At 41.4% G+C, this 13811-nt stretch overlaps 1 protein-coding gene across 2 annotated transcripts; it reads left to right on the forward strand.

The window, feature by feature from the left end:
- Positions 1-1413: 1413 nt before the first annotated feature.
- BMP15 (bone morphogenetic protein 15) lies at positions 1414-11038 on the forward strand. 2 transcript variants are annotated; one of them, XM_055562914.1, is made up of 3 exons: positions 1414-1496; positions 2801-2990; positions 8302-11038. In XM_055562914.1, exons 2-3 carry the CDS (start codon positions 2870-2872, stop codon positions 9156-9158), a joined length of 978 nt encoding a protein of 325 aa, XP_055418889.1. In that variant the 5' UTR covers positions 1414-1496; positions 2801-2869; the 3' UTR covers positions 9159-11038. The 2 variants fall into 2 exon arrangements, with proteins under 2 accessions (XP_055418889.1, XP_055418888.1); XM_055562913.1 differs by lacking the exon at positions 1414-1496 and having other exon boundaries at positions 2300-2990.
- The last annotated feature ends 2773 nt before the right edge of the window (positions 11039-13811 follow it).

Below are 13811 nucleotides of genomic sequence, written 5' to 3' on the forward strand. Positions count from 1 at the left end.
TAATAATTAACCTGTGTCTAGTATTTACTTCGTGCCAGTCACTCTTTTAAGTCCATTACATGTATTAACTCATTTAACACAACAGTCCTGTGAGTTGTCTTTTGATTAACCTCATTTTACATACATATTAGAAAACTGAAGCAGAGAGAGGCTACAGTTTCTATTTCACACATGAGGAAACTGAGGCACAGAGAAGTTGAATAACTTGCCCAAGGTCAAGCTAATGAATGGTAGAGCTGGAGTCTGAATTTAGGATTTTGACTCTAGAGCCATGTTCTTACTCATCATGATATAGTATCCCTCCCAACATGTAAAGATAATAATTGTTTAAGGAAATGTTTACTTCAGGTATATGTGTGTGTGCATGCACGTGTGTGCTTGTGTTTATAGTGGGTTGGATGTAAAGTGTATTTATTCCTGTGAATCAGACAAGTGTCTAAAAGCTACTGTTCTAGCAATAGTAGCAATGCCTGAATTGCACATTTTCAAACTCACTAGAGATAATGCCAGATTGCTCTCTAAAACAACTGTACCCAATCACATTCCCATCAGCGCTGTAAGAAAGTTACCTGCATTCTACATCCTAACCTGAATTTAATAACATCAGACTTCTGATATGTTACCAATCCTAGGTGTGAAGTTGTATCTTATGTGGCTTTAAATTACATTTTTCTGATTTCTTTTTTTATTATTATTTTTTAACTTTACAATATTGTATTGGTTTTGCCATATATCGAAATGAATCCACCACAGGTATACATGTGTTTCCCATCCTGAACCCTCCTCCATCCTCCCTCCCCATACCATCCCTCTGGGTCATCCCAGTGCACCAGCCCCAAGCATCCAGTATCGTGCATCGAACCTGGACTGGCGACTCGTTCCATATATGCTATTATACATGTTTCAATGCCATTCTCCCAAATCATCCCACCCTCTCCCTCTCCCACAGAGTCCAAAAGACTGTTACATCTTTTCATGTTTTGGCCATTCAGGTTTTGCCTATTGTGAATCATCTGCTTATATCCCTTACTTGTATATCATTGTATACAATAAAAATGTACACAATACAACACTCACAACAACTCTCTGTAGGAGCTGGCAGTACAAATGAAGAAACTCATTACTTATTACAGATTACTGGGAGTAATCTTGTTAGAGGTCACCAGCTAATAGGCTGTTGAATTGGGATTTGAGTTGAGACCTAGGGGACCCATATCTTTTGTTTTACAATACATGCCAGAGACCAAGGCCTAGTTGGAAAAAAACAGAAGAAGGGAACAAATAATTTCCAGCATGTAACCATGTATGTCTAATTAGGTTTTGTTGAGATGAATACAGATTATTTCCTTGTATCTTCACAACAAGCTGTGGGATTAAAACATGTTATCTCTATTTTACAGGTGAGGAGACTGAGGCTCAGGGAAATGAAGAGATTTGCTTTGGAGAGCTTAAATGACTGCTAATAAGAAACAGTATCAGTAACAATCCAAACACAGGTCCGTTGCTTACAAAGTCCGTACCTGTTCCACAGAGCCATGTCTTGACCTAATGTCCCACCTTCTTAGAGATCCAGGAAACTGCTTCTTCTTGGACAGGGCCAGGACTACACCTACCATTTTTCTGCAGAATCCTGGTCTGGGGTAGCCTTAACTAACTGGTTCAGCCCTGATGCTTCCAGTAACCAGTCAAGCTAGGTTAGCTCCTAACCAACTTCCATAGATTCAGCTCCCACTGCCCTATGCTTCTCTGATGAAACCCACACAAAATCTCAACACCGTCCATGGAAAAACCAGAAAATTCTAAGTCAGAGTTCTCAAACTTGGCTGCACATTAAAATCACCTGCAGAACTTTAAGAAATCCTGATGCCCTGGTAATACCCCAGACTGACTCCATCAGAATCTCTAGGGATGGTACCCAGGCATCCATAATAGTTAAAACTCCCCACGTGATCCCAGTATAGAGTCAAGATTGAGAACCACTGTTGGGGCATCTTCTTCAAGCTCCAGCAGCCATACTCACAGAGAGGTTCCCACATTTTAGTATTCATACGAACTTCTTGGAGGACTTAAGATTCAGATTTCTGGCACTTACGCTCAGAAAGTCCATGTTTTCGTCTGGACCCAGAAGTCTAAATTCTTAACAATCCCCTCAAATAGTTCCACTGCAAGTCCTTAGCAGACCACATTTTAGGAAATGCCACATTAGAAAAAGTATTGAATGCAAGTGGGGTGGAAACAGGAGGCCTCTGGTCCTTTAAGGACTGATTAAGAGACTACCTTTAAAGCTGTGAAGCAGAGCAGGCTAGGGCTGCTTCTTTTCATCCTAGTGGGTAAAGTAAGGGAGCAGGTCCTGGAATGGGCCTCTCCTTTTAAATACGATCTTGTTCCCAGCCCTGGAGCACAGGATGGGCACGCTGCCTTGTCCCACCTGCTGTTTCTGTTTGTTTGATGCAAAGAGGACAATTTAGAAAACTTCTTTTTGGTTCAGGAGATCCTACCAGAGGAAGAAACATAGGACCTGCCTGCCAGCCTTTCATTTTTCCTTGCCCTATCCTTTGTGGTAGTGGAGCCTGGATGCTGTTACCCATGTAAAAGGCAAGGTTTAAAGTGGTATCCTCTGGGCTTTTACCAGAACATGTTGCTGAACACCAAGCTTTTCAAGATGGTCCTCCTGAGCATCCTTAGAATCCTTCTTCTTTGGGGACTGGTGCTTTTTATGGAACATAGGGTCCAAATGACACAGGTAGGGCAGCCCTCTATTGCCCACCTGCCTGAGGCCCCTACCTTGCCCCTGATTCAGGAGCTGCTAGAAGAAGCCCCTGGCAAGCTGCAGAGGAAGCCGCGGGTCTTAGGGCATCCCTTACGGTATATGCTGGAGTTGTACCACCGTTCAGCTGACGCAAGTGGACACCCTAGGGAAAACCGCACCATTGGGGCCACCATGGTGAGGCTGGTGAGGCCACTGGCTAGTGTAGCAAGGCCTCTCAGAGGTGAGTTATCATACTATATTGTTCTGGTGCGGGGGGGAGAAAAATGGGGAAGAAAAGTGTAGAAAAAAGTGGATCTGTCAGTTTTCTGTCAGGCTTCACATTGCCTACAGGGTGGGTGGTTTTCTTGGGCTTGGTTTCTTGATTTTAAAAAGATGGCACCCTTGGGAGAACCTGGCTCAAAATTTGCTTCCCTTTAGGGCTCCAATTTAAGAACAGATTGTCTTGGGGCCTACCTGAGACTTTCTCCCAGGCCCCAGGGCAACTGAGTGATGTCTCAGCTCCTAGCTTTCAAAGAAAGTCTTAATGCTTATTATATCACTGAAAATTATAATTGAGAAATACTCATGTTCTGTGGAGGGCTGTTTGTGTTGTTTTATTCTTAGAAGACAAAAGGTACAGGATGTTGAGTTGGGGAAATTTACAAGGCCTCAGAAAGGACAGAAACAGGCTCACACCTGAGAGTCTGTTATAGTATTTAATCCTTAATGATAGGGACTCTGCTTAGCTGTCCTGAAAGGCTTAGCCTAATTTTTAAAGAAAAGGGAAGCAGAGAGCGAAGTTAAATAACTTGCAGAGGTCACAAGGATGGGGTGGCAGAGGCAGGAGTTGAGCTTCAAGTCTGTCTTGTTTTATAGTCTGTCCATAACTACTTAAGTGTTTTGAATGTCATACCCCAATATCCTTGTATACGAAGCAGTTTTTCTGTTTAGACTATGTTGTTAGTTTGGGTTTGTGGTACCAAATTACCAAATGTATTTTGGAATTTTCTTTGTTTCCCTCATGGTTCCCTTCTGCTTTAAACATCTTCATTAGACACTGATCTAGGACAGTAGTGGGCTTATGCAGTGCAGGGTTCTCTAGGGAATGAAGAAAGCCATCAATTTCAAGGAAATCTTGGGAACCTGGTGAAATTAATCTTAAGCCTTTGCTAGTCTCAGAGATGACAACAGACATGATTTACCTCCCTCCTCCAAGTAAAACAACCACCATTCCCCTAAGCTAAACTTTAGTGTGTGCTTACCATATGCCAGGCATTAGGCACAGTAATTTTACAAACATTATCTTCCTTAATCCTCCCCAATATCGTATGAAGTAGGTGTGTGTGCGAGCTCAGTTGTGTCTGACTCTTTGCGACCCCATGGACTATACCTGCCAGGCTCCTCTGTGCATGGAACTTTCCAGGCAAGAGTACTGGAGTGGGTTGCCATTTCCTCCTCCAGGGGATCTTCCCAACCCAGGGATCAAACCCACATCTTCTGTGTTTCCTGCATTGGCAAGAGGATTCTTTACTACTGCTCCACTATGGAATACTATGAATATACCCATTATATAGGTGAAGAAAATGAAGCTCAGTGTAACACAGCTAGTAATTAATAGAGCTGGGTTTCTAACCCAGGCTTTCAGGCTTCAGAGCCTGTGCTTTTAATTATCCTGCTGTGCTGACTGCTTAACAGACTTTAATTGAGCACCAAGCACTGTGTTTGGGTTGGGTATGAAAAGGCAAATAACTGCTCTAGGAGCCCCCACTATAGTAGAATGGATATATAAGTAATAACATAATGGTGGTACAGCACAGCAAATGCTTTGAAAAGGATAAGCAGTAGGATTCCTGGGACTCCAAGAAGAAATGGGTTGCTGCTTAGGACAAGGAGAGGGAAATGCTGAAATAGTTGAAAGGCCTCATTGGAGAGGTGGCATTTGAGCCAGACTTTGCAGAAGGAATAAAGAGACGATGGATACAGGGAGGGAAGTGCATTCTGATTGAGGAAAAAGATAACTTGATGTGGTTGGAGATTCACTCACCAAGTATTTATTTGGCAACTGCTAAGTGCTAGGCATTGTTCTAGGTGTTGGGATGTGATCAAGATAGGCATGGTTCTCTGGGTGAGACAAGTAAGTAAACATGGATAGTTGTAAATTGTGGTAAATGCTACCAAAGAATGAAATAGGTGGTTCTGATAGAGAATAGCAAAGAAATCTTTCCTTTGCATGGGATTGTCAGTGAAGGCATGTTTGAAGAGGTGACATTTGAGCTGAGGTCTGTAAGGTAAGAAGCTTGGCATGAGAAGAGAAGAGAGAAGTCTGATCTAGGCAAAGGGAACAACATGTACAAAGGCCTAAGGTGGAAACAAGTACTTGAAGAATAGAAGGAAGATCAGGACTGTTGGAGCCTAGTGAGATTGTAGAGAGTGGTGGGATATGAGACTGATGAGACTCAGGGATGCAGTGGTCATTACAAGGGATCTGGATTTCATTCATAAGCTGCATAAATCAATTCTGTACAGATGATATGAGGCTAGAAAGTAGAATGTCTAGAATTAGGCCAGTATCTTGGTCTGACTGTGGGATATACTGGTATCTAGGGACTCTGGAAAGGATCCAGAAATGGATGACAAGAGAGTTGGGTCTGATCATTCCATCAGGAGATGATCCAGCTGAATCAAGCTTGCTTTGAGAGCTATTCCAGGTTCAATCGCACAGGATGTGTGAGTCAGACATTTCCCTGAAAAGTTCTGAGCAGACCCTTCCTGGCCCTGATCCTTAGCAACCCCACCCTGCTTCAGGAAATATGTGATGTCAGGGTCTGAAAGGAAAGGGCAGTTCCTCACCAGACTGCCTGCTAGAGATTCGGTTTAGATTCCTTTTCAGGCAGGGTGGGGCAGATGTATGGGTGGGTGTCTTGGAAAGATTATTACAGGATGGGAGTATGGAGTAACTTGAGAAAGCAATTACAAGCCTGGCTTGAGCTTTGTCTGAATGATATCCAAGTGCCCCAAACTTGAGGGTGTATTAAGCATGAGTTGGAACCTGAACTTTTAAAAAAACTTGAAGTATGGTTTCACTCATATGTGGAATATAAAAACAAAACAAATGAAAAACAAAAATTAAAAACTCAGAAACAGATCAGATTAGTGTTTACCAGCAGGTAAAAGGGTTGTAGAGTGAGCAAAATAGGTGAAGGGAGTTAATTGTGTGGTAACAGATGATGGTAACGAAGCTTGTGGTGGTGATCACTCTGTAGTGTACACAGATGTTGAATTATGATGAATTATGATTACGAATTTTGCACCTGAAACTTGGATACATAACTAAAATCCTGATGCATCAAAACATTCAAGAGCTTCTATGTTGAACATCCCAAGCTTACTGAATTCCAGGCTAATGGATTCAGTAGAGAAGGAAGATTAGGTAGATAATATGTAAATTAGCATGGCCATGGTTAGTGACTGGACATGGAAAAACAGACTGGTTCCAAATAGGAAAAGGAGCACATCAAGGCTGTATATTGTCACCCTGCTTTTTTAAATTATGTGTAGACTACATCATGAGAAATGCTGGGCTGGAAGAAGCACAAGCTGGAATCAAGATTGCTGGGAGAAATATCAATAACCTCAGATATACAGATGACACTACCCTTATGGCAGAAAGTGAAGAACTAAAAAGCCTCTTGATGAAAGTGAAAGAGGAGAGTGAAAAAGTTGGCTTAAAGCTCAACCTTCAGAAAACTAAGATCATGGCATCTGGTCCCATCACTTCATGGAAAATAGATGGGGAAACAGTGACAGACTTTATTTTTCTGGGCTCCAAAATCACTGCAGATGGTGATTGCAGCCATGAAATTAAAAAAAAAAAAAAAGTCGCTTGCTCCTTGGAAGGAAAGTTACGACCAACCTAGACAGCATATTAAAAAGCAGAGACATTATTTTGCCAACAAAGGTCCGTCTAGTCAAGGCTATGGTTTTTCCAGTAGTCATGTATGGATGTGAGAGTTGGACTATAAAGAAAGCTGAGCGCCGAAGAATTGATGCTTTTGGACTGTGGTGTTAGAGAAGACTCTTGAGAGATCCAACCAGTCCATCCTGGGAGAGATCAGTCCTGGGTGTTCATTGGAGGGACTGATGTTGAAGCTGAAACTCGAATACGTTGGCCACCTGATGTGAAGAGCTGACTCATCTGAGATGACACTGATGCTGGGAAAGGTTGAAGGCAGGAGGAGAAGGGGACAACAAAGGCTGAGATGGTTGGATAGTATCACCGACTCAATGGACATGGGTTTGGGTGAACTCCGGGAGCTGGTGATGGACAGAGAGGCCTGGCGTGTTTTGGTTCATGGGGTCACAAAGAGTCAGACACAACTGAGCGACTGAACTGAACTGATGGTTAGTGATAGTTGAAGATGACAGAAGGGTTTTTCTTGCTATGCCTGGTTTTTGTAATCGTTGCTCTTGACCTTTGCCAGGAGAGGGCGCAGAAGGTCAGAGCACTGCAGGTCCCGCTTTTCAACGCTTTGGCCACTAGGTGTCAGCATCACAGTTTAGATTTAAACAATCACTTTGTAGTTCAGCTGGTAAAGAATCTGCCTGCAATGCGAGAGACCTGGGTTCGATTCCTGGAGAAGGGAAAGGCTACCCACTCCAGTATTCTGGCCTGGAGAATTCCATGGACTGTATAGTCCACGGGGTCGCAAAGAGTCGGACACGGCTGAGCTACTTCCACTTTCAAAAGATGCAGCTTTTAAGTAGACTTCTTAGCTGAGGTCATTTATATGACTGGGCCTTGTTGAATACGGTATTTATAATGAATGGGGTAAACGAAGAATTATTTCCAGTAAGAAATGGAAAAGGGGGAGATTGAGGATTAAGGGAGAACCTACCCAATAATGGAATAGCTGCTCAAGAAGAAATTCAAATAGAAAGCAAAAGTAGTAAACACCTGTCCCAACTAGAAAAATTATTTTGTGGCATCTCCAACCCAGATTTGAAGCGATAGCAGACCATACCCCCCAATATTGGACTGTCACCCTAAAGCTGCCACTATATAGTGATAACAGCATGAGGATTTATTATTAATTCATATGTTTCAATGACCCTCTTAACTGGTCACCTTTTTAATAGTCAACTAAATAATACAATATATACAGACAGTTCTGTATTTGAAGTGTTTTTCTCCACCTAGGGCTATGAGTGATCTAAAAATGAGCCACAATTTGTCATCTTAAGGGAAAAAGACTTGGACTCAAATCTTCATTCTAACAAACACTGGCTTGTGTGTCCTCTGGCATAGCTTCTCTGAGCTTGTTTCCTTGTCTGCAAAATGGGAATAACAACTATCTCATAAGGCTATTGTGGATTCAAGAGCTAATGCATGTAAAGCATCTAATACATTATATAAGTGCTCAATAGATTGCTATTATGATCTTAAATTCATTTCAGGGCTGCTTGTCAGTTTGTACTGAGCCGGTCTGTTAGGGAGACTAAGGCTAGGAGGTAAGAAGCTAACGCTTTGCTCTTGTTCCCTCTTACTAATACAGGCTCCTGGCACATACAGACCCTGGACTTTCCTCTGAGACCAAACCGGGTAGCATACCAACTAGTCAGAGCCACTGTGGTTTACCGCCATCAACTTCACCTAACTCATTCCCACCTCTCCTGCCATGTGGAGCCCTGGGTCCAGAAAAGCCCAACCAATCACTTTCCTTCTTCAGGAAGAGGCTCCACAAAGCCTTCCCTGTCGCCCAAAGCTTGGACAGAGATGGATATCATGGAACATGTTGGGCAAAAGCTCTGGAATCACAAGGGGCGCAGGGTTCTACGACTCCGCTTCGTGTGTCAGCAGCCAAGAGGTAGTGAGGTTCGTGAGTTCTGGTGGCATGACACTTCATCATTGGACACTGTCTTCTTGTTACTGTATTTCAATGACACTCAGAGTGTTCAGAAGACCAAACCTCTCCCTAAAGGCCTGAAAGAATTTACAGAAAAAGACCCTTCTCTTCTCTTGAGGAGGGCTCGTCAAGCAGGCAGTATTGCATCTGAAGTTCCTGGCCCCTCCAGGGAGCATGACGGGCCTGAAAGTAACCAGTGTTCCCTCCACCCTTTTCAAGTCAGCTTCCAGCAGCTGGGCTGGGATCACTGGATCATCGCTCCCCATCTCTATACCCCAAACTACTGTAAGGGAGTATGTCCTCGGGTACTACACTATGGTCTCAATTCTCCCAATCATGCCATCATCCAGAACCTTGTCAATGAGCTGGTGGATCAGAGTGTCCCTCAGCCTTCCTGTGTCCCTTATAAGTATGTTCCCATTAGCATCCTTCTGATTGAGGCAAATGGGAGTATCTTGTACAAGGAGTATCAGGGTATGATTGCCCAGTCCTGCACATGCAGGTGACAGCAAAGGTACAGATAGATCAGGTTTGCCCAAGAAATTAGAAAAGGATTTATAATAAGCAAATATTGTTAAATCTGAAAGCGCTCAACCCAAGTGCTCTACCCATTCTGTAGATTCTATTCCTTGCCTTCAGCATTGTACTTTAAGTCTTCTTCCCCTATTTATGAGTGTCTCACTTTATAAAAACAGTTCTGATGCCAAATATCAGTATGTTTTGGCCACTAGTCCGTCTTCTGAGGATCTAGAAGGTTTGGGGTGAAGACAGCAACTTGAGATTTTATACTCCTCTTCCTTGCCTCCTGAATCCTAGAAACTATTACCTAATTGAAGAGACCGCTTGCTTCTGTGTTTGGATTTCCCTCTAAATCTAAAACTGTTTCTTAGATGGACTAGGAAAATTTTAAGCAGTAATCTCTCTAGAAATCTTTTGAAGGAAACAGAAGGGAATCTTTTTCTAAGCCATCAGGGTTTTTCCTCTCAGGCTCTGAACCTGGCAGAAATGCCTGGGATGATCCCTTTATTATCCTGCTGTGAAGAGAGCAGCCGTTAATAAAGCCAGTAGGGAAATGTGAATGGAGCAGAGATGACAATCATTTCAAAACCTCTTATATCTATAGTGAAAAAATGAAGAGTTGTCATTGTTGATTAGAATTATGTATGGGGGAGTCATTTTAAATTTTCTCTGGAACAATAGATTTCACAGGGTATTTTCTCATTTTAGGTAATCCTTAAACCCTTGTTAATGAGCCTACAGAGAAAGCTTGCTGGTGGCTCAGAGCCTGAGAGTTGGCCTGGTTGGGAGTGGAAGGCATAGAAGGCTGCAGTTAGGAAAGTTAATAGGGCAGTGGGGGAAGGGTGAAATGTGCTGAGACCTGGGGCTGACTTCATACTGGGCTTGCTTGTTTGTGTGTTCAGCTGGGCTCTGAGCATGGGTCTCGGGGGGAGACAGGCTTGCTGTATTGGGAGGCATGGAGTTCTGCCTTGGACTAAATAATGCTTGCACTGTGACTCTTTTCTATTCCTGTGCTGTATTGAAGTGATGGGGACTGGGTTGTGTTGCAAATAAATCATTTTTGTTGTTATAGAGAGTCTTGAATGTTTGGGAGACAGTGGGTGGAAGGAATTTATTTCCTTTATTCCCTAGGCTATGGCCAGGAACTCAACCCCAATCCCCCAGCGTGTAGTTGGAGTTCTCCCTGAAGGCAGCACTGCTAACAATCAGCTCTCACCAAAGGAATCCATTGAGGTAGCCCAGTAAGGCACTTCCCCTGCCCAATTGTTCCTTGGCTAATCTTATGGTTGTTGTCAATGAAATGGGACAGATTTAGGGTGGTTTCATATATTGAAATATTTGCCAAACATATATCCCTATCTCTTTTTTACCTATCATACATTAACTTATTTTTACCACTCCATTCTCAATAATTGGTTCCAATTAAATGAAATATCTTACATGTCTATAAATACATAAATTTTATTCTGCCTGACGGGTTATTCCTTAACATACTTTTGTCTATCTACCTTCTTTACTGTATCTTTAGGAATCAGCTCAGGTATTTCTCTTCATCTCAAAGCCCCTCCTGATACCTGTGACTCAGGTAGGATCTCACTATCTGTGCTCACAGCGTTGTTTGCTTTCCTTGAAGACACTCGAGTGTAACTGTCATTGTTGCCAAAAGATGAAGCTTCTTTTGAGAGTTTCAACTGTGTTTTACCCATTTCCTTATTATTGGAGACTGGTCCTTGATGGATACAAGCATCGGACAGTCACACTTTTTTGTGAGGGATGCATTCTTCCTAACATGGAATATTTCAATGTTCACATATCTCATTTTCCACTGGAATAGATGCAATAAAAGATAAACTTTGTATATAAAGCAGGATGAATTTTTGTGCCTCATTATTTCAAAATCATGATTCAAATTAGAATGTGACAGCTGTGTTCTTGAGTAAGGCAGTTCTTGGGATTGTTAGTCTGTGAGTTAAAATGGGAGAGTAAATGTTGGCTTCCAGGCCAGTGATTTCTGCAACCCAGCTGGGGTAGGCACAAATACCTAACAGGCCTGAATGCAGACCTCGGTCCCAGGACCAGATTCTGAATTCACCATCTCAGTGTTCTTTGGAATTTTCAGGAAATCATGATCTCCTAGCTTGATTTCTGAATATGTCTGAAACTTAATCTGTTTATGGAGGGCTCAGGGTTAATTCGGAGAAGGCAATAGCACCCCACTCCAGTACTCTTGCCTGGAAAATCCCATGGATGGAGGAGCCTGGTGGGCTGCAATCCATGGGGTCGCTAAGAGTCAGATACGACTTAACTTGCACTTTTCACTTTCATGCATTGGAGAAGGAAATGGCAACCCACTCCAGTGTTCTTGCCTGGAGAATCCCAGGGATGGGGGAGCCTGGTGGCTGCCATCTATGGGGTCGCTCAGAGTTGGACACAACTGAAGCGATGCAGCAGCAGCAGCAGGGTTAATTGGCCCTATTATCCATTAAGCCCTGAGCTGTCAGAATATACAAGGAAAATACTAGCAAGATGGAATCAGTTGTGATTGATGTTACAGATTCCTTTCTTTTGAAACATTGCTTTCAAATCAGCACTTTTTCTCAAGTCCAAAGTAAGAGATCTAGACCTCAAACCTTTGGGAGAAAGGAGATATGCTTGCTAGTGAAGGAGGATGTATGGATGGCAGTCTGTCTGCCAAAGTGGGTGGAGAGAAATACTTACTTGGTCCAGAAATAGAAAGCAGAGAGTAAAGTCCACCTTGTCCCAGCTCCCCCACTGAATAGGCTTGAACTCTATTCAATGTGTCAGTCCCTAAGGAGCAGGTATTTGAGCTTGTTTCTGACCCTGGAGCTCTGTTGCATTTACCTTGGTAGTATATTTTGTCCAATTCTGGACAAAGTTGGGGAGCAGGTGAAATTTATCTTCAGTTTCACCAAATATTTGGTGCCTAATTCTGTAAAACTTTTCAAATGTCTTCAGTTAAGTCTCCCAACAGAACTATAAAGCAGGATGGATAAGCCCCATTAAAGAAAAATTGGTTTGCTGAGACATAATTTGCATACTAAAGAAGCCACAATTTTAAGTGTTCAATTCAGTGGTTTTTAGTATATTCAGAGTTGTGCAGAAAACACTGCAATTGATTTGACCACAAAAAGAAACCCCATGCCTGTTAGCAGTTAATCTCGATTTCCCTCACCCCAGCCCCTGGCAACTATTAATCCATTTATTTTCTTTTTCTGTAGATTATGGATATTTAGATAAGTCAAATCATGCAATATTTGGCTTTTTGTGACTATCTTCACATTAGCATTGCACTTTCTAGGTTCATCTATATCATTCATTCTTTTTTTTTTTTTACTGAATAAAACTCCATTTTAGAATATGCCACATTTTATTTATCCATTCATCAGTTGATGGGCATTTGAGCTGTTTCTACTCTGGCTATTATGAATAATGCTGACTTGAATGTTCATGTGGAAGTTTTTGTGTGGACATATATATTCAATCCTCTTGCATAAATATTTAGGAGTATTAATGCTGAATCATATGGTATGTCTATGTTTAACATTTTGAGGAACTGTTAAACTGTTCTCCAAAGCAGCTGTACCATCTTACAATCCAAAACTGTCTGAGGGTTTCAATTTCCCTACATGCTCACCAACACTTCTTATTGTCTGCCTTGCTTATTTTAGCCATACTGGTAAAGAGCTATTTTGTTGTGTTTTTGAGTACATTTCCCTGATGACTAACTATGTTGAACAAGTTTATTTGCAACTTGCATATCTTCTTAAATGTTCATTGAAGTCTGCCCAATTTTTAATTGGATTTTCTCATAATTTTAAGCTGTGTAAGTTCTTCATATGTTCTGGATGTTAGTCTCTTATCAGATGTATGATTTGCAAATATGTCCTCTGATTCTGTGAGTTGTCTTTTGACTTACTTGACTGTGTCCTCTGGAACACAAAAGTTTTTAATTTGGAAGAAGTCCAAATTATTTTTATCTTTTGTTCTTATGCTTGTGGTACCATCTAAAAAACTGAATAATTCAAGATCATGAGAATTTACACTAATGTCTTTTTCTAAGTGTTTTTTATAGTTCTTGCTGTAACATTTACGTGTTTAATCCATTTCAGTTAATTTTCACATAGCATGTGAGATAAAGGTCTAGCTTCATTGATTTGCAAGTTGATGTCCAATAGTCACAGCACCATTTGTTGAAATGACTAATATTTCCCCCATTGAATTATCTTGGCACTCTTGTCAAAAATTGAACATAAGGGTTTCTTTCTAGACTCTAAATTTTCTTTCATTGATCCATATGTCTATTATGCCAAGACATCACTGTCTTGATAACTGTAGCTTTGTGTAAGTTTTGAAATTAGGAAATGTGATTCCTCCAAATGTTTTCTTTACCAAAATTGTTTAGGGTATTCTGGATCACTTGTATTTCCATATGAATTTTACAATCAGCTTTTCAATTTCTGAAAAAAAAAATACCAGCTGAGTTTTTTTTTTTTTTTTTGATTATGGACTGAAATGAATCTGTAGATAAGTTTGAGGAGTATTGGCATCTTAAAATTATTGTCTTCTGATATATAAAAATGAAATGTCTTTCCATTTATTTAGGACTTATTTATTTTTTT

The sequence above is a fragment of the Bubalus kerabau genome, chromosome X (assembly GCF_029407905.1).
Source record: "Bubalus kerabau isolate K-KA32 ecotype Philippines breed swamp buffalo chromosome X, PCC_UOA_SB_1v2, whole genome shotgun sequence".
Classification (NCBI taxonomy): domain Eukaryota; kingdom Metazoa; phylum Chordata; class Mammalia; order Artiodactyla; family Bovidae; genus Bubalus; species Bubalus kerabau.